This window comes from Apteryx rowi, unplaced genomic scaffold, assembly GCF_003343035.1.
Source record: "Apteryx rowi isolate R43461 unplaced genomic scaffold, aptRow1 scaffold_546, whole genome shotgun sequence".
Lineage (NCBI taxonomy): Eukaryota > Metazoa > Chordata > Aves > Apterygiformes > Apterygidae > Apteryx > Apteryx rowi.
In genome coordinates this window covers 349,399-375,182 of record NW_020450812.1, presented here as the reverse complement: position 1 = coordinate 375,182, position 25,784 = coordinate 349,399, and the positions used below count along the sequence as shown (strand labels likewise).

Below are 25,784 nucleotides of genomic sequence, written 5' to 3'. Positions count from 1 at the left end.
CCTCCAATGTGGACTTCAGACATTGTTGGCCTCTAAAAATGCAGGTCTATGGAATAGATGGTTTTATTTTATTAACTTTCATGGATTTTCCTGGCACTATCTCCAAGTGTTAACTGAAATGTGTCTGCTGAATACTGGGGAAAAATGCAAGAATTTGTGAAAACAGACAAAACTTCAACTGCCAAAACAAAAAGTGAAAAAGGGTATTTCTGAGGGACTGGCAGACATGCAGTATATTCCCTGGTGAGGGGCATGTGGAATATGAGTACTAGAGATGGGGTAAAAGAAGGTGGGTATAGTTACTGTTCTCTCTCCAGACAGACAGATAGGCAATCCTTCATCCTCTTCAGCAGCCTCTCTGTTCATGGTAGGCTTTACGACTGGAATATTCCTGAGAGAGGAATAAAGGGAGGGTATGTTTTAGTCTTAATCTTGAGGGAAAGGGGCTGAGAGAGAACTAGAAGTGGAGATTTGGTGAAAGGGACTAAGGATAGCAAGCTGTGATTGTATGCTTTTATGTTATGAGGAAGACAACATCTGACAGACGAGGGTTAGATAAGAAGAGGGATATAAGAAGAAGATRGCAACTCTGATACTAGATGCATACTAGATGTGAATCCATGCAGCTAACCCAGCCAAATACAGCCTAATGCATGTATGTGACATGCCCAATGCATGTCAGGTGGTGCCATGGACATTTTAGCTATGTGTGAACTAGACGGTCCAGAGCACTGTGGAGTTCCTGGGTCCAGGTGTGTGTGATGGCAGCGTCCTGACCCAGGGAGGTACCACACCTTGGCATTCAAAGAGCTGAAAGAAAGTTACAGCAGGATCTGGCCAGCTCCCTGATCAGGATGACAGGTAGACCAGCACCTCAGGGCATGCTGTGGCATTTACAATGTATTAGCAGCCACTGTGAACTCCTGGACAGGAAGAGTCATCTAGGCAGGATCAGTGGGAGAGCTTCCTATCCTGGGCAGGGTGGGGGAGGGGGTATTTTGTTGCTGTCACAGGCTACTTATATTTTATAAATTTTGACATATTTAGATGATTGATAATTATTTGGAGTGGGGGAAGGCAGAAGAGAAGAGGAGGTGTTGACAATACAAGTTGTGTCTCACTTGAATCTACTGCATGCAATTCTGCTCAGAAGAAATGATTGGTTATATGTCAAAATGTATCTCAGCTTCTCATTTTTTAATAGTGCTGCCATGTAGTTCTGGGGAGAATGAAAACATGAGGAGGAAGAGTCTAGGGGAGGGACTGGTCTTGTGTGAGGATATGTCAAGGGGGTTGCACAGTATGGTTTCTAAGTCACTGGCGCAGGCTGCCACATGAATGTTCAGGTACCCACCTAAACTGTCTGGGAAGGGACACAGACAGCAAGGCTAGACAGCTTTGTTGGCAAAGTCCTTTCAGTCTGGCAGCATTCCCAGAAGTAGATAAAAGGTCTAAAGGTAAAAAATTAGGAGACTGTGAAAGCTGCAAARGGCCTACAGAGTAGCTTTCCATCTCTAAGATTGTGGCAACCTAGATTCTGTAATTCTTTAACAGCGACTGGGTCTGATGATGCTTTTAGCTACTGAGAACCTCTGCACTGGCCTCATCACCCATTCTGGTCCTTTCATGGCTCTTGGTATCCATAAACTTCTTGAAATTGCCCATTAGGAAAAAGGAGTCTCAGGATCCTGAGACAGAGTCAGTGCTGTTCCCTGGAGCGGTACTCATAGCCTGACTTTGCTCTCAGTCAGGTTCCTCTTAGTATATGCAGAACATTCAGTCAACTTCAGCCCATTATTTTCCCTTCTCACCCATGGGACAACCACAATCCAATCAGTGTGGATTGTAATGGAGAGGACCAAGGGACTTTTAGGTCTGTCTACGGTTTTGACTGTAGGACCAGTTCAGCTGCAATGGACTTTAACATGAAGATGTTCGACCAGCTGTCTTAAGAAGTTAGTGCAAATTTTCACCTAGTTACAGATCTGGGACTTACACTGCTGCAGCAGAGGCAGAAAGATTTTAATAGCATCATATTATGTTTTGTTTTTTTCTTACCTATATCTATTTCCCCAGTACCTTTTGAAAATATCAGTCACRATAGCTCATGTAATGCACTTCACCTATCAAGATTAAAGCATCGCTTTTGTTCTGAGAATGTCTCCCACAGAAGTTCATGAACTAAGTGCCATTTTGAATGTTCTGTTTAATGACAGTCTAGCTAGTAATGAGTATGGAGGAGGTAATGTAAAGCTATTTTGTCAGGCTTGAAGTACACAGCTTTGAAGTGGAATGAGGGCACGAAGTTCATTCTTACCACTCCTAGCTGCCTGTGTAGGTAGCTGAGTATTTTTTTTCCCAGTGGCATCTGATTAATTGGAATTCCCTGACAGGTTTTAAAATATTGATAGACAGAAATGAATGTGAGAGGTTTTGTCAGGGATATTTCAGTTTATTAATGAAGTAGATAAAGCAGCATATCCACATGTTCAGTCTTTCATGTAACCATTTGGGCACGTGAAAGAAACATGTAGCTCTAAAGGAGAGTTGTGTCATAAAGGTGGAGATGATTTATTATATAATAGATGGAGATATGGATTTGCAAAATTATTGTTCTGTGATTATTTAGAGGAATGCCAACTGTTTCTAAGTTCACCAAAAGCTGCACATAAGTGTCATAACATCTTGGCAATAAACCCAAATTGTCTGTGTTTTTATTCATCAGAGGTAGAGTGGGTGGCTGTATAGGAAAACCTGTGATGATTACTAAAGAAAGACTTCAGAAGCTGGTATTGCTAGTGTCATCAAATAGACCTGCTGGCAATTTGAATTCTAAGGGTAAGGAATGTGTTCTACAATATGCATCCATCACCTTGTTACGAATGCTAAATCTTATGTTCCAAAGCTGAAGCTGTGGCAAAAGAAGCATGCCAAAATGTGGGAGAATGTGTTAGCTTCTTGACCTGTACAAATTGATGAACCATTTTGTTATCAGCAACATAAAAAATATGACTTGCAGGATTCTTGCTAGGTTCTTGGCAGGTAGCATTATTGATGGTGACTTAAACCACCTGTGAATTTTATCCTCTGTTTCATTGGGTTTCAGAACTTCAGAAAAGTTTGATGATGAAGAATATAAGTTTAAGTCATAGACAACTGAACCAAACCTCTACCCAAATTTGCCAAGAATTATTAATTGCTTTTCCATCATTATTTGCTGGCTTTTCCACACTTCTTTTCAGCTCATGCTGCAGATGAAAACACTTTTCTACCACAAAGAGATGAGGAGATGAGTGTAGATTAGCAATAATCATTTGAAAACCTCAAGTAAAACAAAATCTTTAAGGGGTTCATTCAAAACTGAGGAAAAGTCAGATTTCTCCTCAACAGGTTACATTTTGAGTTCTGCCTTCCTTTTCCTTTGTTGCACATTTATTGACCACCACTTTACAGAACAAACCCAAGTTTACAGTTAGAATAGGGACAGCATACAAATACAAAGAGAAAATATCCAAAATGTCAGTATTTCACAATTACTGTCCTGTAATGTGATCTCATAAACCCCAGTGCCTGGAATTCATTTTGCCAAACTTACCTGCTTTTTCTTTCTGACAACTCGACAACACAGAGAGTTTCAGCTAATGATTTTAATAGCTTTTCTATGCTTGAATATAGGTTAAGTATCTGCTCTGACAGTGGTTGTATAAATCTATGATATTAAGAACAATGAGCAGCTCAAAAAATAAAACCTTTTTGACCGAGGTACAGTCTTGTCTTCAGAGGTCTAGGGTATCTAAAATAGTACTAGATGCCTATGTTTAGGCACCTAAATCACTCTCTAAATGTCCACATACAAGCAAGAAATCTGAGCTCCCATTAAGGTCAATGAAAATCTTGTCAATGCAGTCTGCTGACCAAACGTGAGTGTCTACTTTAGGCTGAGAAATAGTTCTCTGGACCCTACTGACTGCAGTGACTAAGGGCTGAATTCAGATGCCCACAAGTAGCTGCCAAGTGACATGGGAGGCATCCAAGGGTTTCTCAGAGATGTGTGTTGGCCTGGAAGTTATGACACAGGATCTGGGAGACCTGTGGCTTTCTGGAGTTGCAGCTGGAGGTCAGACAGGACACCCAGAGGTATCTGAAATAGCACTAGACACCTACAGGTGTGCAGCTGAGCTGAGCTCTAGATTTCCACTGGTATAACAGGGCTTTAAACACCTACCTCACATATAGAGCCTATAATTAGATATTTGAATCTAGAGATGAATCCCACCCCACAGGTCCATCTATCACATATCCTTGGTCTGACTGTAGCTGATGGCAGAAAGATTTTAGGAACAGGACCAGCAGGTAGTGATGCTGCTTGAGACTTCTCTGTAGCACACCATCAGAGAGACCTATCCTTGAATGAAGGCTCTTTTCAAGGCGTAGAAATTACAGTATTCCAGATAATACAATGCTGTAATATGGAGCTCTGGACTTTTGCAGAGTGACAATTAGTCTTTAAGAGTCAGACTTGCAATCATCCCTAATAATCTCTAAAATGAATGGCTTTCTAAACCTTCAACCACAGGAAAACCCTATGGAAATTTAAAAAACAAAGACATGCCACTGTTGGGGAGCTTGTGTATGCATGGCCCACAACACTCTATCACTAACTTTGTTTTTGTCACAGGGCATTTCCTGTCAAGTTGTTCTGTGAGCAGTGAAATTTATGAAATCTGATTTCTGTGCTGCTACGCGCATCATGATTGACTTACCCTTGTTTTTAATAAGTTATGAAAGTTCATCAAAGCTTTTTAAGAGGCTGATGCATTCATAATATTCTCTTTTGTGTGATTTCTCTAATATCTAGCAATACAGTTGAGCTCACACTCCAGAATTTTCTGCAGATTTCATTCATACATCTCTGTAGTATTTTGTAGGAAACCTGCAGGAATTAAATATCTTTCATACCCTGTCATGCTAACATTCAGCTGAAACAGCCCAATAAATTCAAAAGTCATAATGAGATGGTTGACAGAGTCCATTAACATGTTTATAGGGGCTTCCATTTTTTAGAAGACTATCAATTTATCCTGACTATTTACCAACAATTTTCTGGATGGAGGATACACATGTCATATACTGCACTGACAGAAATGTTTTAATTGCCCTTTCTGCCAGTGTCAGGATCCATATCTTCCACATCATCACCCCCAGACCAGCAGGAGGCAAACTTATTTCTGCTTTCAGTTCAGCTATTAAAACACTACTGAAAGTTCATCATAAAATAATATCTAAGACCACAGTTTTGTCACAATGTGTAAAGCCCTCTGGCAGAACAAAAAAGAAATTTGAAACACCCACCCTCAAAGCCTTGCATTTCATATTATTTACTGCCCAGATGCAGCTGACTATTTGTAGATGTCAAAAAATTTGCCACCATTTTTATTTACTACTCACCAGCTCTGTGACATCAACTGTAAGTGCAAACAAGCTGGCTGACAAGATGAAATTTCTCTTCCCTGCTCATTTAAGCTCTGCTTATTAAGCCCCTGTTACTACCATGCATTGAACAGATTAAAAATAAATTTTCATAGGCTCAAGGAAAAAAAAACCCTTTCTATATCCTAGACCACATTAGGATTTCCTTTTTACCCATTCAATAGTAAGATGCACTGTGTGTATGAGATCTGTACAGATCAAGGTCTGTAATCAATGGTAAGCTCAAGAGGAGTATCACTGAGATAAGTCTAACTCTAAATGAGAACGACTCACAATATTAAAGGATTTGACCCAATCCATTCTCCTTGGCAACAGTTTCAACTGAAGTCTTTTTCTAGGGTAGTACCCTAAACTAGCTATGGCATACGCTGCTGCTGGTCTTTCAGTGCATTGGACAGGACATAATAATGCCTGCCTCTCACATTTTCTCCTCTGATCTCTTTGTAGTGAAAAATCAAAAGGAGATTTTTGATTTCAAACAGTCGTCTTTTGTTTACTACTCCATCATCACAAAATTGCACAATCAGTAGGATTATTTTACCAATTCTTACATGCAGGGAGGATCTTAAAAGTGTCTTTATTTAAGGAATTGAACAGAGTTGAGAGTATCATTAAACCTTTAATAAAATTCAGCTGTCAAGCTTTGTCTCTTGAAGAAAGTTCCATTTTTCACTGACAGCATAGTTGCAAGACCCTTTTCCTCTAACTACTGCACAAATGAGTCCTGTTTTTCTTCTGCTGAAGTCTGAAAACTTATAGTAGGGTTCAAAAACTAGAGCTGCTGTTAACTAACTGAATAATTGAATAATGTACCAGGAATAACATACTAATGGAACAGTGCACTGTAATGTTCCTCTGCATCCTCTGCAGGTTTATGGGGTTTCAGTGTCCCTGCCATATCCTTTTGCATTCCTTTCTCATAATATTTTGCAAATAAAAAAACATTTTTTCCTTAAATGTTTTGCAAATTTCCCTGATTCCCACTTTGTTCTTTAAGAGTATAGCCTTTTAATTTTCTCAGACATGAAGGTGTACTTCCCAGCCATGCAGATATCTCAAATTATTTTGCAATGCTAGTTAATTGTAATCAGCTGTAAAGAAGTTCAGCCAATGTCCACTCTTCCCTTTGAGATATTTGTATCTCCTCAACAGATGGTTGATCCCTAGACAAACCACCAATCCATTATTGGTTTTTTTTCAAAAACATTTTTCAAAAAAACTCTTATTCTTTTCTTAGCCAGTGGATTGCCATTTTTTATTTCTAGATCCCTGAAGCCTGAGGAAAAGGATCCAGCTCAGATTCTAAAAAGTCTTTTTTTAACATTTATCTCAAGACCTTAGTGGAGAAGCAAAATTTCCTCCTGCCTGCTCAGCTAGCTCTTGCAGCCATCTTGGAAAAAGGCAAAAACAAGGGAAAATCAAGAGCTTTCCTTCATTTCTGTACCTGAACCAGAGAGCACAGGACCTCAGAAAATGGAATGTCAGGCGTAAACTTTACTAAAATGATTTTGTCATTATGAAACATTTTGCATTTGAGAAAAGAATCTGTGTTTCCATTTAAAAACATTCAGTTGAAAAGGACCTACGTCTACTCTGAGCATTCAGGAAGTTTTGATATTTGCTTCTCACATCATGCTTATTTTGAAAGAGGCTTGTGTGAGCTATGTTATGAAGTGACAGAAATAATGTGAGTTCTCCTTTAATCATTTCCATAATGAAACCTTATCTTACCAGATATATTTTTCCAAACGATTTTCATTTTCCTCTTTCACTGATCCTGAGTGAAAACACCACTGTTTCCTTGTCATTTTTTATTTTCAGCACTCCAGCAATGCTCAGAATTCCTACCTTAGAAACTGTGTTCTACCTAGTTTCAAAAAAGTATATGGTGAGAGAGCATGTGACAGTTAGCAGCAGCTGGAAACAAATGCAAAATATGCTGATAGTCACTTACTGAGTGTCTGCTTCTAAGCCGTTTCCAGCCCTTACTCAAGCTATTGACATTGACTGAAGGAAGGGCATATATGTCCGTTAATAACGTTCACAGGAAAACATTAATTTAAAATGTCCACTTTTTACATACACGCTATAGTTTGGATYAGCTCCCAGAGCTATAAGGAGGATAAAAAGGAGAAATAAAGTGCTGAGGGCTTCTTCCAGAGCTGTAAGGAGGAGAAAAGGGAGAAATAAAGTGCTGAGGGTTTCTTCTGTCATCAGTCACACCTAAGAAATGCATCTCCCAAATATATCAAGTCAAATATCTCTTCCTCTGGTTCCACCTGGAAACTGTTATCAATTCATTTTACATTATTTCCTTTCATTTTCTTTCTCCCTTTTTCAAATAAATGGAAAACTACAGTTTTTCACCCAGGGAGGATCCTGAAACAAATTATCAAATTATCATCCTGCTTGTAAGCACCTAGAAGACGACTAGATGAATAGCAGCCTACTTGGATTTGTCAAGAATTTTGTAATATCAATATAATTTTCATTCATGAACAGGTGAAAACTCTCTGTATTTCAGGGGAAAAGCAGTACATGTCATATAGCTGTAGTTTTGTAAGACTTTAGAAACTGACACCTGATGCACAAAATATCATCCAGGAAATAAGATTGAAGCAAAGCTTGCCCGAAAACCACACTCAGAGTAGTTGTCAACAGTTCTCTGTAAAGCAGGAAGAATTAATCGAACAGAAGGATGAAATGAGCAGTTCTGCAGGGGTTCATCCTAATCAGTTTATTCATTCACAACATTTAGGATGAAATAGAGTGGGCATGTTAAATTTGTAGACAACACAAAGCGGGGGGGGGGTGTCAAAAGACTGTTTCAGGACAGGAATTATAATTCAGGATGATCTTTACAAACAGGTTAAGTGTTTTTTATATAAAGTATAAAAATTCAATAAGTGTGAGGTTCTAAGTAAGCATAAATAATCAACCAAGTATAAGCTGGGAAAGAAAATGGTTAAGATAGTTCTGCAGGAAACAGTTGAGAGATTAAAACAAGACTAGCTGAAAATGACTGGACAATACCATACTACTTTGAAAAAGGTAAATATACTTGGTGACATCAAAAAGAGTATTGTCTGTAAGATATATGTGAATTTGTCGTCTGTTATACTCAGAAGTGGTAAGGAATGTGCAGAAAGAAATTAAAAGGCTCAGAAAACTAGAAAATGTGCCTCATAAGGAAAGTCTGAAGGGTCTGCGGTTGTTTAGAAGAGCAAACTGAAGGCAGAGTAAAGAAATTGTGTATTTTCTGTGTTCACATTTTATAGAACAAGACATTATGGGCTTAAATTGCACGAAGATAAAAAGTGGTGACATATCAGAAAAAGTTTTCAAATAATTGGGAAATGAGTTGCCTGGAAAGGGTGCAACAAACATATCTAGCCATCACTGCAGGACCTTTAAGAACAGATTGGTCAAATACCTGCCAGGAATGATCTAGCTGTAGGTACCATGTTTTGGGTTGAGGAAGGTGAGGAGTTCCTTCCTGCCCATTTTCTAYTGTATAGTGGTTCAGTCGCTTAAGTCTTTTACACTGTTTGGTTTCAATGTTCTGCTGTTGTATTAAGCATATACTGTTATTTGTATCACGGTGTGATACAAATCATCCTTATTGTTTAGAAAAGCAGTGTTGGTTTCACTGAATTACTAAATGTTATTGCAATTCTTCTTCTTAATGTATGGCGTAAGTGCTTTTTGTGCAATGTGGCTGGCACAGAAACTGGAAGTCATCAGTCCATGCTGTGACTATTAAGAAACACAAATTGATTCAGCTGTAATAGTATGAGCATGAGAAAGCAATAGAAAACCATTGGCTCAAATCTTGTGGGAGGTTAAGTGTAACTGATACAAAATAGGAAAACTCTGAGCTTTTGAAAACTCAGCTTGTACTTGGATAAAACAGAATTAAAACAACTCAGACCTGTACAGTTAACTTTGCAAAATTTCTATATACATGTAAAGGCAAGCACTAAAGTCTCTTTAAATGTGAGAGGGATTTATTACTAGCAATGGTAAAGTGACATCCCTGTTTCTAGTCGTGTCCCAACAAAGCTGAAAGTAAATTTGGGGCAAAATAAATGGGCTAGATATTTCATAAACAACTGGTTTAACTAACTAGGGAGAAATTAGTTATTAACTCTTGCTAATGATAATGTTTATTAGCAGCAAGTAGGGACATTTAGGCCTGATCCTCAGAAATATTTATGGTGCTTGTGGTGCACATGGAGAATGGCTTGCGGCAGAGGCAAAAAAGGCTGCTCTCTGCCCTATCAGAAGGGCAGAATAGCCAAAAAGCAGTCTCCTAGAGGTAACACGTTTTGTATTAACTGTTAATGCAGTCTTCTCATAAACTCTGGAAAATTGACCAGAAAGCTGAATCCCATTATTCTAAGATATGCCAATCTTGCATCTCGCAGGTGCAGGTTAGGAGGCATGAGCTATGATTAGGTGCAGGTTAGGTATTAGTATGAGCTAGCACAGTCACCAAGTTTTGAGCTAGTTCAGGGCATGGGCAGACATGGCTTGTGTCTGATAAATAAATTCTGTTGGGCCATATGCTAAGGGTGGTATTTACCTTACCCAGCTTTAGCTATCTGAAGTTAGATATCTGTTTTGGGTTGCTTATCAAAGGTCATCTCTTTTAGATACCTTTCTTGGTTGACTTGAAAAGTAATAATATTTTAATAATAAAATCTTACAGACATTTTATAAAATTAAAATTTAGAATTTTGATAATAAAATAACATAATCACAATAATGTGATCTGAAATAAAATGTTGGGGAATTGGTCCTTTTTATTGTTAAATTGTAGGTAAATTTTTCAGTGAAGTAAGGCTTCAAAATACAAAGAAAGCCTACAGTCTTTTGCTGAAAAATATCCACACAGAAATATTTGATTTTTTAAATTATTATATTTGGCTAAATCATCTCACAAAATTCAATGTGAGCCCATAACTGGAATTACATCCTGGGTGAATAAAGCATTTACTTAAAAACATGTACCCAACTGGGAAAAGAAACAGAAAGAGATGCTCTGCCAATGCAGCCTAGAAGTTAGTGGCGGAACTGGGAACAAAACTCAAGTGTCATGAGATCCAGACAAGTTCTGAAGCTCCTATTGCCTTAAATCAGATTTGTTTGGTTTGATCCCCTGAAGAAATTTGCCACTTTTTCTGTTCATAACATAGTTTGGAATCTGACAAAAGATGCTTCCATCTCAAAGCTGTAATCCAAACAAGCTTTCCCGCACTAAGCCTGAGCTTGTGGTTAGGATTTCCTTTTGGCTAGTTGGTCCATCTATTGTGCCATGATCCACATCCTGTAATTTAGCACAGGTGGGAGTTTTTATGGCCTTATGTGACTAGCATTTAGAATTTCAATTTGAGGTCCTAATATATTTTAAGAAGCATATTTTAATATTTTAAACATATTTCAATGAGGAATCTATATTTTATTTAAGACCCAAGAAGGTATGCATCACTTGACTGCAAATATGTACTGCCACATTTTCATCATCTCTGTTTCTTTTGGGTGTAGTCCAGAAAAAAGAAAACTGAAAGATGAACATTAAACACCTTGACTGTATTGATCAGAACTGTGGTTTTGAATATGTTAAAGGACACAGTTTGTAATGAAATCTTATGTGCTGGACCTATACAGGCTGCATTTCAGATGTTTAATTAGTATTCAAAGTGTGCATTCTTAACAAGTTGCAATAACTCTAACAAATTTCATTTGACATTTTAAGTTACTGCACGCTTAAATTTAGTACCCAGACTGTTGTTGGTTGACTTACAACTACTTAGAGCAAGGATTCGATTTTGTGAATATGTCTGTTTCCTGGAAAAAACCTTAAACATGGAGGCAGAATTTTATAATAGAAAAGAAAATACTTCAGCAGCACATGAAGTGTGTGGCACTTCCCTCCCCAAATAATTTTGAAAATGTAATGAGTCAAAGGACAATAAACAAGTTGAGCCCTTTTCAGGGAGGCCAGAGGAGCTGCCTGTGGAAAGCAGAGAATGACAATAAGCCAGATGGGTTTTATACGGCTTGTATTATGCACGCTGCTCTGAAATGATGCTTTCTCTGAGCTGGACTTGGCGACTTCCAGCCACTTGGCTGCCTCACATTCTTGGTAGCAGAACAACATGCCAGCTGTGCAAGAGCACAGCAAGTACCCGGGCATGGGGAGCAGGACCTATGGCCAAATCTGGGGCCACCGCTGTAAGTCTGCTGTTTGTACAGATTTGTGAGGATAGGTTCAGCATGGCTTTCAGGGTGCACTGTGTGCAGACCTTTCAGTTATTTGGCCACTGAATTCAAGTTATAATCTGGGAGTTTATCAGTGATTTAGTGCATGTGAAATGTATTGGGGCAGGGGGATATTTTGAATCCTGCCAGGTTGAACTACTTCCATCATTGTAATCAAGAAGTATTTTAGCTGATATTATAATAATATGAGACCAAATAAGGGACACAGCATAGTAAAAAAACAGAACCAGAAAACTGTATCTGCATAGGGATAACTTGTATGTTGTGTACTCCACTGAAATTATAGAGTTCAGCATTTTCAAGGTGCTTGGCTGATGATGGCAGCTATAGAATGATAGTGCTGGAGCAACTGATGAGCTTGATGACACACCTTTATGATATTAATTTCCCAATATAATGTGGTAATGCATGAGACAAGACATATTTCTCCATCTTGTTATCTGTCATATATCCTGTTTTTCTTTGCTTTGGTTTTTTCCCCCTTTTTTGACAACATGATTGGCATGGCTTGGTCATTTATTCCCCTAACTTACTTGCAGCTATTGCAAGACTTGGTCTCCTTTACAAAAAAAAAAAAAAAGGGCMCCCCCCCCCCCAAAGTAATTGTAAGTATATAAGCAAAGACAACAACTAGGCAAGCTAAGTAGGAACCAGGCTATTCAGGTGACCAGGGAAATAGGTTTCTTTACCTAGATTCTGAACTCTCACACATGAAAATCAGATAAACACACACTGCAGTTTTCAGTCTTTCTATTAAGATATAGCAATAATGAGGGCTGTATGAGAATTTAGATGGAGACATGGATGTACCTGGGGTTTCAGTTCCTTCTTTTCCAGGCTGTCATCCTTTTTCTTTTTCCTGAATATCTAACAGATTTTCAGCAATGGGTCTCTCTACCTTGATGTTATGTTACAAGGGAAAAAAAATGTCTCAGCCCCTACTGACATTAATTTAGAACAGATTTCTCTTTCTGTGGAAGCGAAGGGACTTCCCTTTCCATGGACTATACAGGGAACATAAACACATATTTAGGAGGGCTGTTCCACTTGCTATCTAAAAAGTTGTTAGGCGTCTAAGTCAGGCGGACTCATTCCCACTTGTAGTAAGCACAGGGGAAAGAAATGCAACAAAAAACATGTCCTTGAACACTGAAATATACAGACTTTGAGATGTGCTTTCTTTTTTTCTATTTCTTTCTTTTTTGTTTTTTGCCTACTCATCCCCATACAGTCATGCATACAAGAATGCACTGCCCAAACTGCTTTGCTTAGCCCTGTAAATAATGTTGAGGTAGGAAAACTTCAATAAAGTGTGAGAAGGACAAAATCATTTGATCTTTCTAAGTTTAAGCAGTCTCACACTTGACATACTAACTCCAAAGTGTATCATGTTTTCAAACTCCTGCTGAACCCTTGAGAGTCACAGTTACAGTCAATGAACTGTAGGACCTACTAGCTTTCCTTCCTCCCAGGATTTAAAGAAGATTCATATGTTTTTTGTGAGTGTTCTGTCAAGGATTTAGAATGTGTAACTAATTTCAGTGAGTGCTGGTTATTTGTTTTGGCTTCTTTAAAGGGAATTGTTTTTCAGGAATTTTAAAGTAAAATTCTTTGCAAGTCTGATGACTTCAGAGCAAGTACTCTGGGTCAACAGTTAAATACTGAAATGTTCTGAGTGCCACGAGAGCAGGCAGAGCTTCAGAAGTTAAGTACTTCATTATGCTCTAGATGAGGGAATAATTTGACCTGATTGCTTTGGCATGCTGTATATCTTCAGGTAAAATGAGTGGAAAATCTTAAAATAGGCGGTGGAGGATTAGGGGTTAAAGTCATGATGTAATAAAAGTCACAATCTTAGGGTCTGCTGTTTAAGTTTAAATGTTTCTGTAAGTTAAGGCTGAAATGATCCAATACACACTTCTATATTTGGGTAAATTCTGATGGTATGAATTCCAAAATGTGTGCATCAGCATTATAGCTGAGTTACTTCAGGATGAAAGATTTTGATAAGCTATGAGAAATCCAAACAGCTTTTGAGTTAATGGAGCCCATATACAAGTCAATCATTTTAATACTATGTTGTTTGAAGCTGTCTCCCCACTAACATTTCGGAGAAGATTGAAGCTAATGACGTTTAAAGATAGCCTTAGGTTCTGGCAGGGCTGGAAGCAAATATTACTTTATTACAGTCAGAAAGAACAAAAATAATAACACGCCAAGCGACACAGGAATATCCTGAGCAGTCAGTGAATTTGGAGTTACTTGTTTGTGTCCTTGAGTTTTCTACACTTCTGGCTCTCTACTCTCTGGCACTCTGACTTCAGGGCCAAGAGGGAGTCTCACTAGTTGTGGCAAATGCTGTCAAAGCGCAACAGTCTTCCTCCCAGTAAACCCTTGTTCTGACATATGATAGACGAAAAGCTCAATTCAAATACCAAAAAATACTGGCCTCTGCTAGCATTTTCATCTCTTCCCAGTGTTGCCTAAGAAGCATTGACTATAGTTGCAATTTAGACAGCAGGAAAAGTGCGCACGTGTATCTGCGTGTGTGTGTGGGTGCATGCTCTCTTTTCTACATAATATGTAAATAAAAGAGAAGATAAATCTAAGGCTAAAATAACCAGTGAGGCTCAAGGGTTGGAAGTGGGTCTCGTTTTCCCCACTGATGTCACATATAAGTTAGAAAGCAGACATGGGTCTGCTTTCACCCCAGTCCATATTGGAGAGGAATAATGAAGTGATCTAGACATGGGGTATTTCCCAGGGCACTCCACACTGTTCAGCCTGGAGGTGACAGATGACTCAGAGATGCTCTGAAAGCTTCCAGCATTACAAGAAGCCCAGCGGCCCAACGGAGCAGCATAGACATAGCCAGAGAGTTTTCTGAGAAGGCACGTGCCAGGGCTGTGTTTATTGTCCTGACACCAGGTATAGTGCACAGACCTTCTGCTTGTTCCCCTATCTGAATGTTTCCCAGCCGTACCTTCAGTGTATTTTCAGCTGAGTTCCTTATTTCCCAAGTAATTTTAAACCCATATTTCTCTGTATGCCTGCACACACTACATGAAGACATTATTTTTCATTTGTACTTCGGAATAAGAAAGAGGAAATCAAAAGAGAACTTGCTCAGCAGCTAATTAGGTAAAAACCATTGGTTGTAAACATCCCTCATTAGTCTATAGGAAGCACGGTGAAGAAGGCTAATAATGTCCAGTAGCTCCGTCTGCATGCAGCTGTGAGGGTGGGTGAGCTAGCKCAGAGGTCCCTGCACTAAAATAGATTCTGCACCAGCCTTCACCATTGCTGCACAGCCAAGTGTGCATGTTTGTGTGCGTGGGAAGGCATAAAGGGATTTTTGCCTATTGACTCCACATACCTTCCCAGAATCTGGTACAGCTATTCCAGGTCAGCAATGTGCTGTGGCCAGAGAATATTTTCCCTAGAGAGGTGTGATTACACACCTGAAGGCTGTTTCTGCGGTCTTGATTTTCCACCACATTGTGCATGAATAAGTGCCATCTCCCAAAGTTATTCTCTCATTCAGCTAATTAGTGCTCTAGGCCCCTGTTTTACAGCCCACACACATAGCAGCTCTTATACATGGAAGCAGTCCCATTGAAGGAACATGAGTTGTTTTACATGTAGAAGAGCTAAAAAATGTACAAAATACACAAAGTGTCTCCATTAGAGGGAGAACAAATACCCATTTTTTAGATCCACAAACTACCATTTCTTTTCAGCTTAATTTCATTCTGGTTTTTTTCCCCTGAATTTATGCCTGATTCTGTGCATTTCATTTTTTTCCTCCACTTCTTTCCCTCCAAGACTCTAAACATTGTTCCAACTCATTCTAACACTGTTCTTCTCACATGCTTTACCCATTTCTTATTAACTTTTCTTCTTTGCTGTTTGTGTTTTTTCCGCCTGGCAAGGAGGCCAATCTGTTGCCATAAGACTTCTTTCAGATATCTTTTTGCCCTTCCAGTAGTCAAGTATTTCCCTAGGCTTCAGACAACATTTCAGCCAAATGTTTCCTCTTTCCTCCTCTTCAAGAAGCGTCACTCAAACATCTAGCTGGTTTCTTGTAGTGTGACAAAAAAGTCACACTGTGCAGCCACTTCCAAAATGGTTGCAAAACCAGAATGATAATACTGTGAAGAGCTACTCTCAATGTGCTGTTCAAATCGCTGTGCTGAGTTTACTGTACATCCTTTCCTAACAGCACTGCAAGTCTGTAAAGACCAAGCAGTCCTGTCCTGTCATTACACCAATCTGTAGTGTAGAAGTGCTAGATAAGCTCTGATGTGTGAATCTTGGTAGTGAGCAGAGATGCACAAAGAAATCACTTCATTTTCAGCATCAGCTGGTAATGCTAGCAAGTGTTTTTTGTGTACTCTGCATACTGTTTTGAAAATAATGACTTTCAGATCGGGAAACCTAGAAATGGAATACAGAGATGTTGTGTTTGTCGGGTTACTTCCTCAACTACATGACACAGTAGTGAATAGACTGAAAAAGAAAACAAGTCCTGAAGTTAAATTAAAATTGAGAAATAAAAGAGAAATGCTTTAGGTTATATAATAGGATGATAAGGAAGGAAAACTGTTACAAACTGAAGAATCAAAYGAGTATATGATGAATGAGGAGATAAATTATTTCACTGTATATCTAGAGATATATCAGATTCATTAGCCCGGATTAATACTGATGTCTTTTTCTAGTTGATGTAGATTGAGTTTGCAGGTTATCAAGCTATAGTTCAAAGGTGATTAGAAGGGGCACTGCCAGTACCACTTTGCTGATTGACATTGGCTAATTACACTTGTATGGCTTCATCATACTAGTCTAATGAGCTATCTTGATCTGGGAAAGACTTTAGACTCTGATATTGTAAAACATGGAATCGAGCTTTAAATGAAATAACTTACAGTCCTTTGTTATAAAATATAGAAACACACTAGATGATTGAAAATACAGAAAAATATACCAGAAGAGGGGTGCTACTAACTCTCCCATTTTCTTAAAAAGCGAGTATGTATGAGTGCACATGTGAATGTACAACTGAGCCTTAAGATTGTAGGCTCCTTGTAGTGGGTAACTTTATTTCTCTATGCAATCATGTTTCAGATCATCTCCTTAAGAACATGTATCTCTTCTTTCTCATTTACTTTGCTGTTTTATTTTATAACTCTAGCTTGTCTGTCTCCGTTCACTGTTGCCTTGAGAGAATCATGGTTATTTCTCCATGGTTCTCTCTTCTTTCTAAAACTTAGATTAACCACTCAGAGAACAGAAAACAATTCCATCTTGCTTACAGCTGGCAATTCAAGGGACCTGATATGAACATTTGTGTCTGACTATTCTTTGTGTAGCTAATCCTTTGCTCTAACAAATTGTTGCCCATGGGCTGTGTACATACAAACAGGTTTTATGAAAAATCTTATCCTGTTTACAACAATTTATTAATTGGAAAGAGGCTATATTAACTAATCAAATTGTTATTTTTAAAGTGTTTCCATCAACTATGGCCAGAAGCAAAGATCTGTCCATAGAGGTAGTAAGTGGTAAACTTGTAGCTTAATTTTCCATAGCTGTTGTTCAATTAAGAGGCCTGTAAGTGTTTCTACCTTGTCTTACAGGTGCCGCCAATACTTCTGGACAAGCAGTTCTCAGAATTTACACCAGATATCACACCCATTATTCTGGCTGCCCACACAAACAACTATGAAATCATCAAGCTCCTTGTGCAGAAAGGGGTCTCTGTGCCCCGGCCGCACGAGGTCCGCTGCAACTGCGTTGAATGCGTCTCAAGTTCAGACGTGGACAGCCTTCGCCATTCTCGATCCAGGCTCAATATCTACAAGGCTCTGGCAAGCCCGTCCTTGATTGCTTTGTCCAGCGAGGATCCTTTCCTTACTGCTTTTCAGCTGAGCTGGGAGCTGCAGGAACTGAGTAAAGTAGAAAATGAATTTAAGTCAGAGTATGAGGAACTGTCACGGCAATGCAAGCAATTTGCAAAAGATCTTCTGGATCAGACACGGAGTTCCAGGGAATTGGAAATTATTCTTAATTACAGAGATGATAATAGCTTGATAGAAGAACAAAGTGGTAACGATCTTGCAAGATTGAAACTGGCAATTAAGTACCGTCAAAAAGAGGTGAGTGTGTTGGAGAATATTTAAGCATATTTAGTGGTAGTAATGTGATAGATAATAGCCTGAAAGACATCCTTTTAACTGAGACAAATTGCTGCTTATCTTTTTTGTTCTATAGGGTCTTTTCTTTTTTATATATTTTTAATTAGATAAATTTGAGAAGCTGTTATGGTTTAATAATATCAGAATTTGAAATGTTCTATTATAGCACAGATCCAAAGAGACTTTTTTTTCTTTTGAACAGACACTGTCTCCAGTAGTTCTGCCCTGAGCTCCTTTTCAGTAATAGGATGAGCAATATACACAAAACACTTCAAGATAGTTTTATATATAATTGCGTCTGACAGGATAATGAGGCTACATGTTTACACACTTATAAAATAGTATAGCTACATCTATAGAGATGTTTCTTCAGAAAGTAGTTATTATTATAAAGAGATACTGAAACATAAGAATAATAGCAATGTGTGACTCCCCAAAATTTTGACATTCAGGTTGATTTTGCGTAAAGATTCCAAATGGAGATACTTGTCTATTGGTTTCCAAGATAGATAAAAATTCTTGAGTTTGTTAAACTGGTAGAGATATTCAATGAGAATTAGAAGATGTCTGCATTTATTTTAAAAATATTAAAGTTCTTATGTGCATGCAGAAGTGAAGGAAACTAGACAGAAAGACATGTTAGGAAAACAGTTCTCATGAGATTTCCAAAACCTCTTCATGTGATCCCTGATAGAAATTATATCAGAATGTGTTTTACCATCTCATTTGGGACCTGTACATCCATAATCAGCTGAAATGTAGAAGTGTATGGGCAAAAAAAACCCCAAGCCTTTAACAATTAAATAAGTATTATTTGCTCATTTTAAAACATAGCAAATTCTTAAGAGGCTTCTGTTTTTTAGTTTATCTAGCACTGTTAACTCTCTATTCTGCAAAAAATAATAGTTAATGTATTTATATCTTAAGTACATGAGAAGGGTTTGCAGAAACAATAACTAAATGAGTAACAATTGTGTTGTATATTTGAAATACAATTTAGTAATGCTAAGAAGTTATCATTAAGGTAAGGACCTGCTGATATCCTACTTTAAAAATATCTGAATTGGTCACTGATTTCATAAGCCTTCTAATAAATGTTTTTTTTTTCCTTGAGGAAATGTATTACATCATTTTATATTTAATAGTATATTTTAAGCAACATATTCTGCTTTTGTAAATTACTTTCAGATGGTGCAGTTCCAGACTTTTCTTAACAACTATCATTTATATACCTTGAAACACAAATCCTGCATTATAATGTATAGTCCTACAGTCATTTAACAAACGCTAGCTTTTTTGGAGACTTCTTCAGAAAATTTCTGTTTTCCAAAATATTCATGCATTGAAATTAAGTTCTGACTTCTCATGATTTTTTGAAAAGCAGGATACAAAGCTTTCTTAATTTGAGACACAGACAGTGAGAGACATCTGTAAGAAGAAATGTTTTTTATAGTGCCATCTGATTCCCAGGCCTAATTAAATTGCAGTAATACAGATGATTACACTTTATTGAGTCTTTGTAATAGCACACATTAAAGGAATACTGATTCTCAGTGCAACAGTTCCAGATCAGTGGATCTTTTATATTTTACATATATTTTTCATTTCTATAAATATTTCCCACTACCTCTCCCCTTTTCAGACTCCCTGAAGTAAAATCAAGTTTTATTAGATTCCCTTGTTCTGTTCCTAAATATATTTGCCTACTGGATGCTGGCTTAAAGATTAGCCACTTCAAGTAATCAGCCAGTTTATTTCTGATCATTACAATAGTATTCAGGTAGGTCCAGCTCAGAAGACCAAGAAACTTGCATTGGGTGACAGCAAAACGCAGGCATGCACTCACACATGCATCTCACAAGCACCCCCACAGCCCCAGATCCCACAGATATCAGCACGGGCTCTCAGCCTGCCTCCTATCCATGCGTGGACCCTAGACTCCCTTATCCACCCCTGGCTCAGGCCTTGAGTCTTCCCAAATGTGGGTCTCCTCYTCCTCACCGGCTAGTCCAGCTTGACGTTTGCACGTGAATTACACATACACACACCCGCACAGGACTGCATTCCTTGGGGTAATACAAACACACCCAGTTGCTGGCAGTCTGACCTCTTACACATGCACATACGTCCCAGGTACCCCCAGTTGTGGCACCTAGACCTGAAGGCCCTGTGACCAGGCCCCTTCTCCAGCTGCTGGCATTCAGACCTTGCAGAACTCACACATGGGATGAAGAGTGAGATTACACAGAAAAATAGTTAAGAAAAGGGTTTAATAGGAAGACAAGATAAACTCTGTTGATCAGAGCAGGGCTCAGTCAGCCCGGCGTACTGCCTGGCAACCTGCTCTCATGTGACTCCACCTTGGTTCCCCTCCTCTCTGTTTCGACACACTTTTTCCTCCCTGATCCACCATGACCCCCCCTTTCTCCATCTTAATAAATTTTGCACAGTCCCACAAGCCTGCTGGCACATCCCATAATGTTCATGATAATCATGTGGGTTTCCCCCTTCTCATTAGTTACACAGTTGAGGTTGACCCTCTTCAAGGCTGTGCCCAAGCAGTCCCTTAGTGGCCCATCAGTCAGCAGCTGAAGAGTTATGGTCTTCGTTATTGTCTCCCTTATCACTGACTCCTTAATGTTTATGTGTCTGTGTGTTTATCACTTCCCTTGTTACTTGTTATTTCTCTTACACTGACTATTCCTTAACCTGATAATTTAATGAACTAGATGCTCTCACATTCCACATACCCCTTCTCTATGTCCATCTAAGGTAAGCTTCATGGCAAGCAGCGGAGGTAACACATAAATTTTCTTTAAAAAAAATGAGAGCAAAAAAAATGTGGGCTGGATTTTAACTAGCCTATTAATATATTCTGTTGAATTTAACCTGCTTAAAATATTGGGTTTGGGTATTAAACCTGTTTCTTCTGCCCTGTGTGTCTCAAGCACCAGGAGTCAGTTCTCCACCACATACTTTCTTATTCTGACAGAAACAGAGATTTGGGTTTTTGATACTATCAGTTCTAAAAATTTTCCTTCTTTCTCTAACTTGCTTGCTGTCCCACAAAGCAGAAGAAAAAGAACAAAACAGATGAGAATACATTCGCTTCCCTTCTTAATTTACCAACCATCGCTAACATCCCAACCTTCCATCACATTATTACCAAAGGATATTGTAATGCTACATTAGGACTGAGATGAGAACTCTATGAGTAATGTGATATAACTGCAGTAATGAAGCCACAACTCAAAGTAACAAAATAATGAAGAGTAAGGATAAGTATAATAGGAACATGTAGTTTCTTAGGTTACTTACATAATTAATTGCTCAGGAGTTAATTTTTTTTTTTTCARTTTGAAAATAAAACCAAAAATTATTAGCAGTAATTCCTCTTGGCATTACTAAGCAAGCGAGTATGGAACATATATTAGAACTAAATCTTGTAAAGGACTGAAGTAGACTTTGGATAATATAACTCAGTTTAATCTCAAAGACACAAGATTTGGAAGGAAAGGTATATTGAGGGTACTTGTGGAAAAAGCAGACAAGTGGATGATGAAGAATTTTGGTAGTGTAAGAAAGGAAGCTTGACAAATGCAAGGAAGGATAATGCCAAGGAGTTTACAAAATGGCATAGTATTTGATCAAATACAGACTTAGAAGTACCTTGTCATGAACAGGGAAAGACCCTTTAAAAGCAAGTTATTAAGTAGTGTTCACTRTAGTAGTCTGCAAACAACTGATACCACCAGTATTATCATCTACAAAAATCAAGAGAGCGCGCCCATTCTCAGAGCTGTCCGCATTGTTCTTGGTGAGCAGATTGCCCCTGAAATGGACCCTCTTCCCCCCAAAATAAAAAGTTTATGCAAATTGTATTTGTGGTTCCCCACAGTAAAAGGTGCTCATCTTCTGCATTTCCATTCCTTTCACATCTGGCACCAGACTGTGATCATCTCATTCATACTCTGTCAAAAGGCCTCTCAGCAGTATCGCTTCTCAGCTTGTGGAGTCATATCAGAGGGAACCTGCCATGTGTTACTAAGGGAGCACCTCACTGATGAAACCCATCTCTCTTCTTTCATTAATAAATAACAAGATTGAGAGACATTTGCAGTTTCAAGTCTACATTGCAGAATGAGGTCTGGCAAGACTATGGAGAATACATGTTCTGAGTTGGCTGAAAGAACCAGAGAGTATGTGTCAGTGTGCATTTCTTGTGTGCTTATCTGCAACTTTATTTTAGCAGAGCATATGGGTTAGAACACCCAAGGAACTTTTCTTTTTCTTTTTTTTTCTGTTTGTTTGCATCATTGGTGCTCTTCGATTGTAACTGAAGACACATTGCTGATGCTTATGGTGCCTGTTTCTTACACCTACTGTTGCTAGGTTACAATTAGCAGCAGGCAGGAGAAGCTCTCTGAAGCCRTACAACACTCTGCTTTGTGCAGGAACATTTCATTGTCTAATTCTCTATTGTATTGTATTCTCACAGCTAAGGGAGAATTTCATTTAAAAAGGCTTATAGGTCGTTTGTCATTTACACTTTCATTGTGCTAGATTCTTGGCACACAATAGACAATGACAAATAGTTTTCTGTTTTCCTGAATCAAATAAAAATGTTATCTGATTCAAGTACAGTTTAATTCAGGGATGTAGAAGGGAATCCCCAATTCAATATATGATTTACAAGCAAAAATTATTCTGCATGTAATAATCCTCATACATCATTCTGAGTTCAAGTAAATTGGAAAACCTTGGGATAGCAATGCAGTTAAGTAGCAGAGAATGGTAGCAGTCTTTGACAAGTAGCAGGCAGTCATCTTTCTTTGCCACTAATTGCAAAATGCATGTTCAGGCTCATATATTTTGAAAACTTGTAGTAGAGAAATTACAACAGAACCACAGTGTCTCTCGCTCTTCAATTAGCTTTGTTGTAGATTTGCTTTACCACTGCACTTCTCTTTAGGGATTACACATGCATCTGCACACATGGGGAAAAGTGCTTGCTAAACTGTGTGATTATACTTTTCCCACAAATGTGAAATAAAGAATGAGGTGGTTAATAGAGTGAATAAATATTGTCTGGTTTCACAGTAACTTTGTTAGTACTATTTAAATACTTATATTGCTAATTTTTATTACTGTCATGTTTTGCCCCATGCTAAGTGGTTTAAGCTATAGTGGTATGACCTCATACACTGTATGGTATACTGCAGGGTATGGCCTGATCAGTAGGACTATCTTATTTTGCTTTGTTATTAGACATTCTGATATCAGCACTGCAGAAGTATGAAATTTTGAATACAACTGTGAACCTTTTTTTCCTTCACTTTTTAAATGAATAGACTACCTGTCTTTTTTTTGTCTTTTTTTTTTTTTTCTTTTCCATTCTTATTTTGCTGTAACCATCTTCCCCTTTCTTGGTATGTACAAGACCAGATTACTTTCCTGGATCTTGTCTTACAGAGCAGCAGTATTTGGAGAAAAAAAAACATTTTACACTACTCACTATGAGTGAGAAAAACTCAGTTTTCCAGTAGAAGACCAAGTGAGAAATCAAAAGCAACAGCCTAACCTGAAGGCAGAGCTAGCATCTGGGAGGTTAGGAAACAATAACAAGAAACAGCAACAGACTTTTTGAAGATTAGGGAGATAAACACAGTTCATATTTTAAAAGCTGGAAGTAAATGGCCTTTAAGGCGGGCTTTCAAGCCCATTAACAACATAAAAAGAGAGAATCTGAAACAAAGTCCTCAGAGCTTTTCTGACGACTTTACAGTAAATATTATGTCTTACAGAAAATCCTTTTTTCAAGGGAACATTTCAAGAGAAACACTAATTTATGCTGATGTTAGTAAAACTGTTTACGAAGTGGCTGAGTAATGAGGTCTCTACCGACACAAGCAGATCAGAAGTCCTGGGGTCCCACCCTCCCACTCAGCTCATACAAAAGGGTTTATTTTGAAAAAAGCAGTTTTCAGAACTCCTAGAAAGGAAGGCAAAACAACATATTGTTGTTTAATAAGCAGATTTTATTTTGGTGAKGTAATGTTTTGGAGGACTGCCCTCTATTTTGCAAAGTTTTATCATCAAGTTTGCTGGGGATGGAGCGGGCCTACTGCTTGACTGAATAGCATGCAATTGTATATACTGCTGGGGAATTTACAGTGCATTTCTGGGATAATTCAGTTAAAATCCTTTTTGCCAGTCTACTAAAGGTGAATTCTAACAGTTTTGTTCTAACTAGCATTTGAGTTGGATTCAAAGTAAATGTTTATGAGATATACAAGTCATTTCTGTTTCTTCCTGTCAGTCATCTCACTCAGAGTTCAGCCAGCAATTTTGAGGTAACTGCTTCCACCTAAAAAGTGGTGTTGAAACACTGGATATCAACAGAATGTAAAATATGTTAAAATCTGCACATTTCAGTTTGACACTCTTGAAATATTTTAATAAATTTTATTCTGCCATCTTTAAAAAATAAGGTAAACACATGGATTATTTGGCACCCATGCATGGTTATATTTCATGTTTAGATGTAAATAAGGAAGCCATCACTACATTTGCTAGATGTTACATTTAGAATGGAGGTTTTTGCTGGTCCTGAATTAAGGTTTTTTTTTTTTTTTAAGGTTTGGTTTAAAACATCAAATAATGTTAAATTTTCACATCTCCTTCCAGTTAATTTCCCTAGAGCTGAAATGTCAATGTTTACCAAAAATTCAGCTGCCTAACTACTAAGAAAACTCTCCAAAATGACTCTTGCTGTCTTCTAAAAGTTAATGGCAGGCCCTGGTGTCACTTTTTTTTTTTTTCTTATTTGTTATTACTGCAGGTCCTGAACTGGCATAGAGACAAAGAGAGAGAGAGAGAGAGAGAGAGAGAGAGAAAGAGAGGGTTTAAACAATTAAAAACAGGTAAAGACTTTCAGATTTAACAAGAGAACAGGCTGTATTAATGAGAGAGACTTCAAGGAAAAGAGTTTCCAACTAACTTGCTCACTTATTCTCAGGCAGACAAGAAGTGAGATAGAAAGAATCCCCCAGAAAAGATCCCCCACTGAATAATGAAATGTATTTCATGGATCAGCTGCTTTTAACATAATCTGTACGCTTCCATCAAACACACACTGAAGATTACTGATGCAAACAAAATCACTGAATTATTAATTGGTTAATTAAATCTTAAATACAATAATACAAAATTCACACTTTATAGATCATTTCTTGTTATCAAAATAAATGGGGATGCAGAATAAAAACTTAGATTTGTCACTAATTATAGAAGACATTTGTCTGTTTGTTCTTGCTCAGAAGACCACTTGTAAAAATCAAATTGTCGGTTCCTCACTAGTTTTCCATGAAAAATACATTGTCACTGAAATGGAAATGTTTCACAACAATGTCACATATTCAGGGAAATTTTCAATGAAAACATGTCAAATCATTTCAATTTTGTCATTTCATTTAGATGTCTAAACACTGCATTTCACAAAGTAAAGCATTTTGTTTGACTGCAGTTTCTTCTTACTTCACTTGGACTTTAATATTTTGACAGTGTAATGTTTATATTTATTATCATCCATATGATATTATTTTATCAAGCCATATAAATATGAACAAAATCAAACATTAATCCTTATCAAAATTAAATATTTCAACAATGGCTTGAGAAAATAATTTGAAAGTACTGAAATAAAAAGTTGGCATGTTCATTTAAATTGTCATTCTGTTGGAAATGTTTTTTTATTCTGATTTGGAATATAAAGTACATCTGGAAATACTGGAAATTTCCATAGAACTCTTC

The 25,784-nt window shown here is 37.9% G+C and overlaps 1 protein-coding gene across 2 annotated transcripts in view; it reads left to right on the top strand.

Moving 5' to 3' along the window:
• Window positions 1-25,784, top strand: part of TRPC4 (transient receptor potential cation channel subfamily C member 4) — a 92,570-nt gene that overhangs the window by 5,787 nt on the left and 60,999 nt on the right. The window contains exon 2 of one of the 2 annotated variants that reach the window (XM_026081356.1): window positions 17,415-17,933. The exons of the other annotated variant lie outside the window; for it this stretch is intronic. Within the exon in view, the coding sequence (XP_025937141.1) occupies window positions 17,415-17,933 (519 nt within the window). The remainder of the gene's footprint in view (window positions 1-17,414; window positions 17,934-25,784) is intronic. 2 annotated transcript variants of the gene reach the window in all.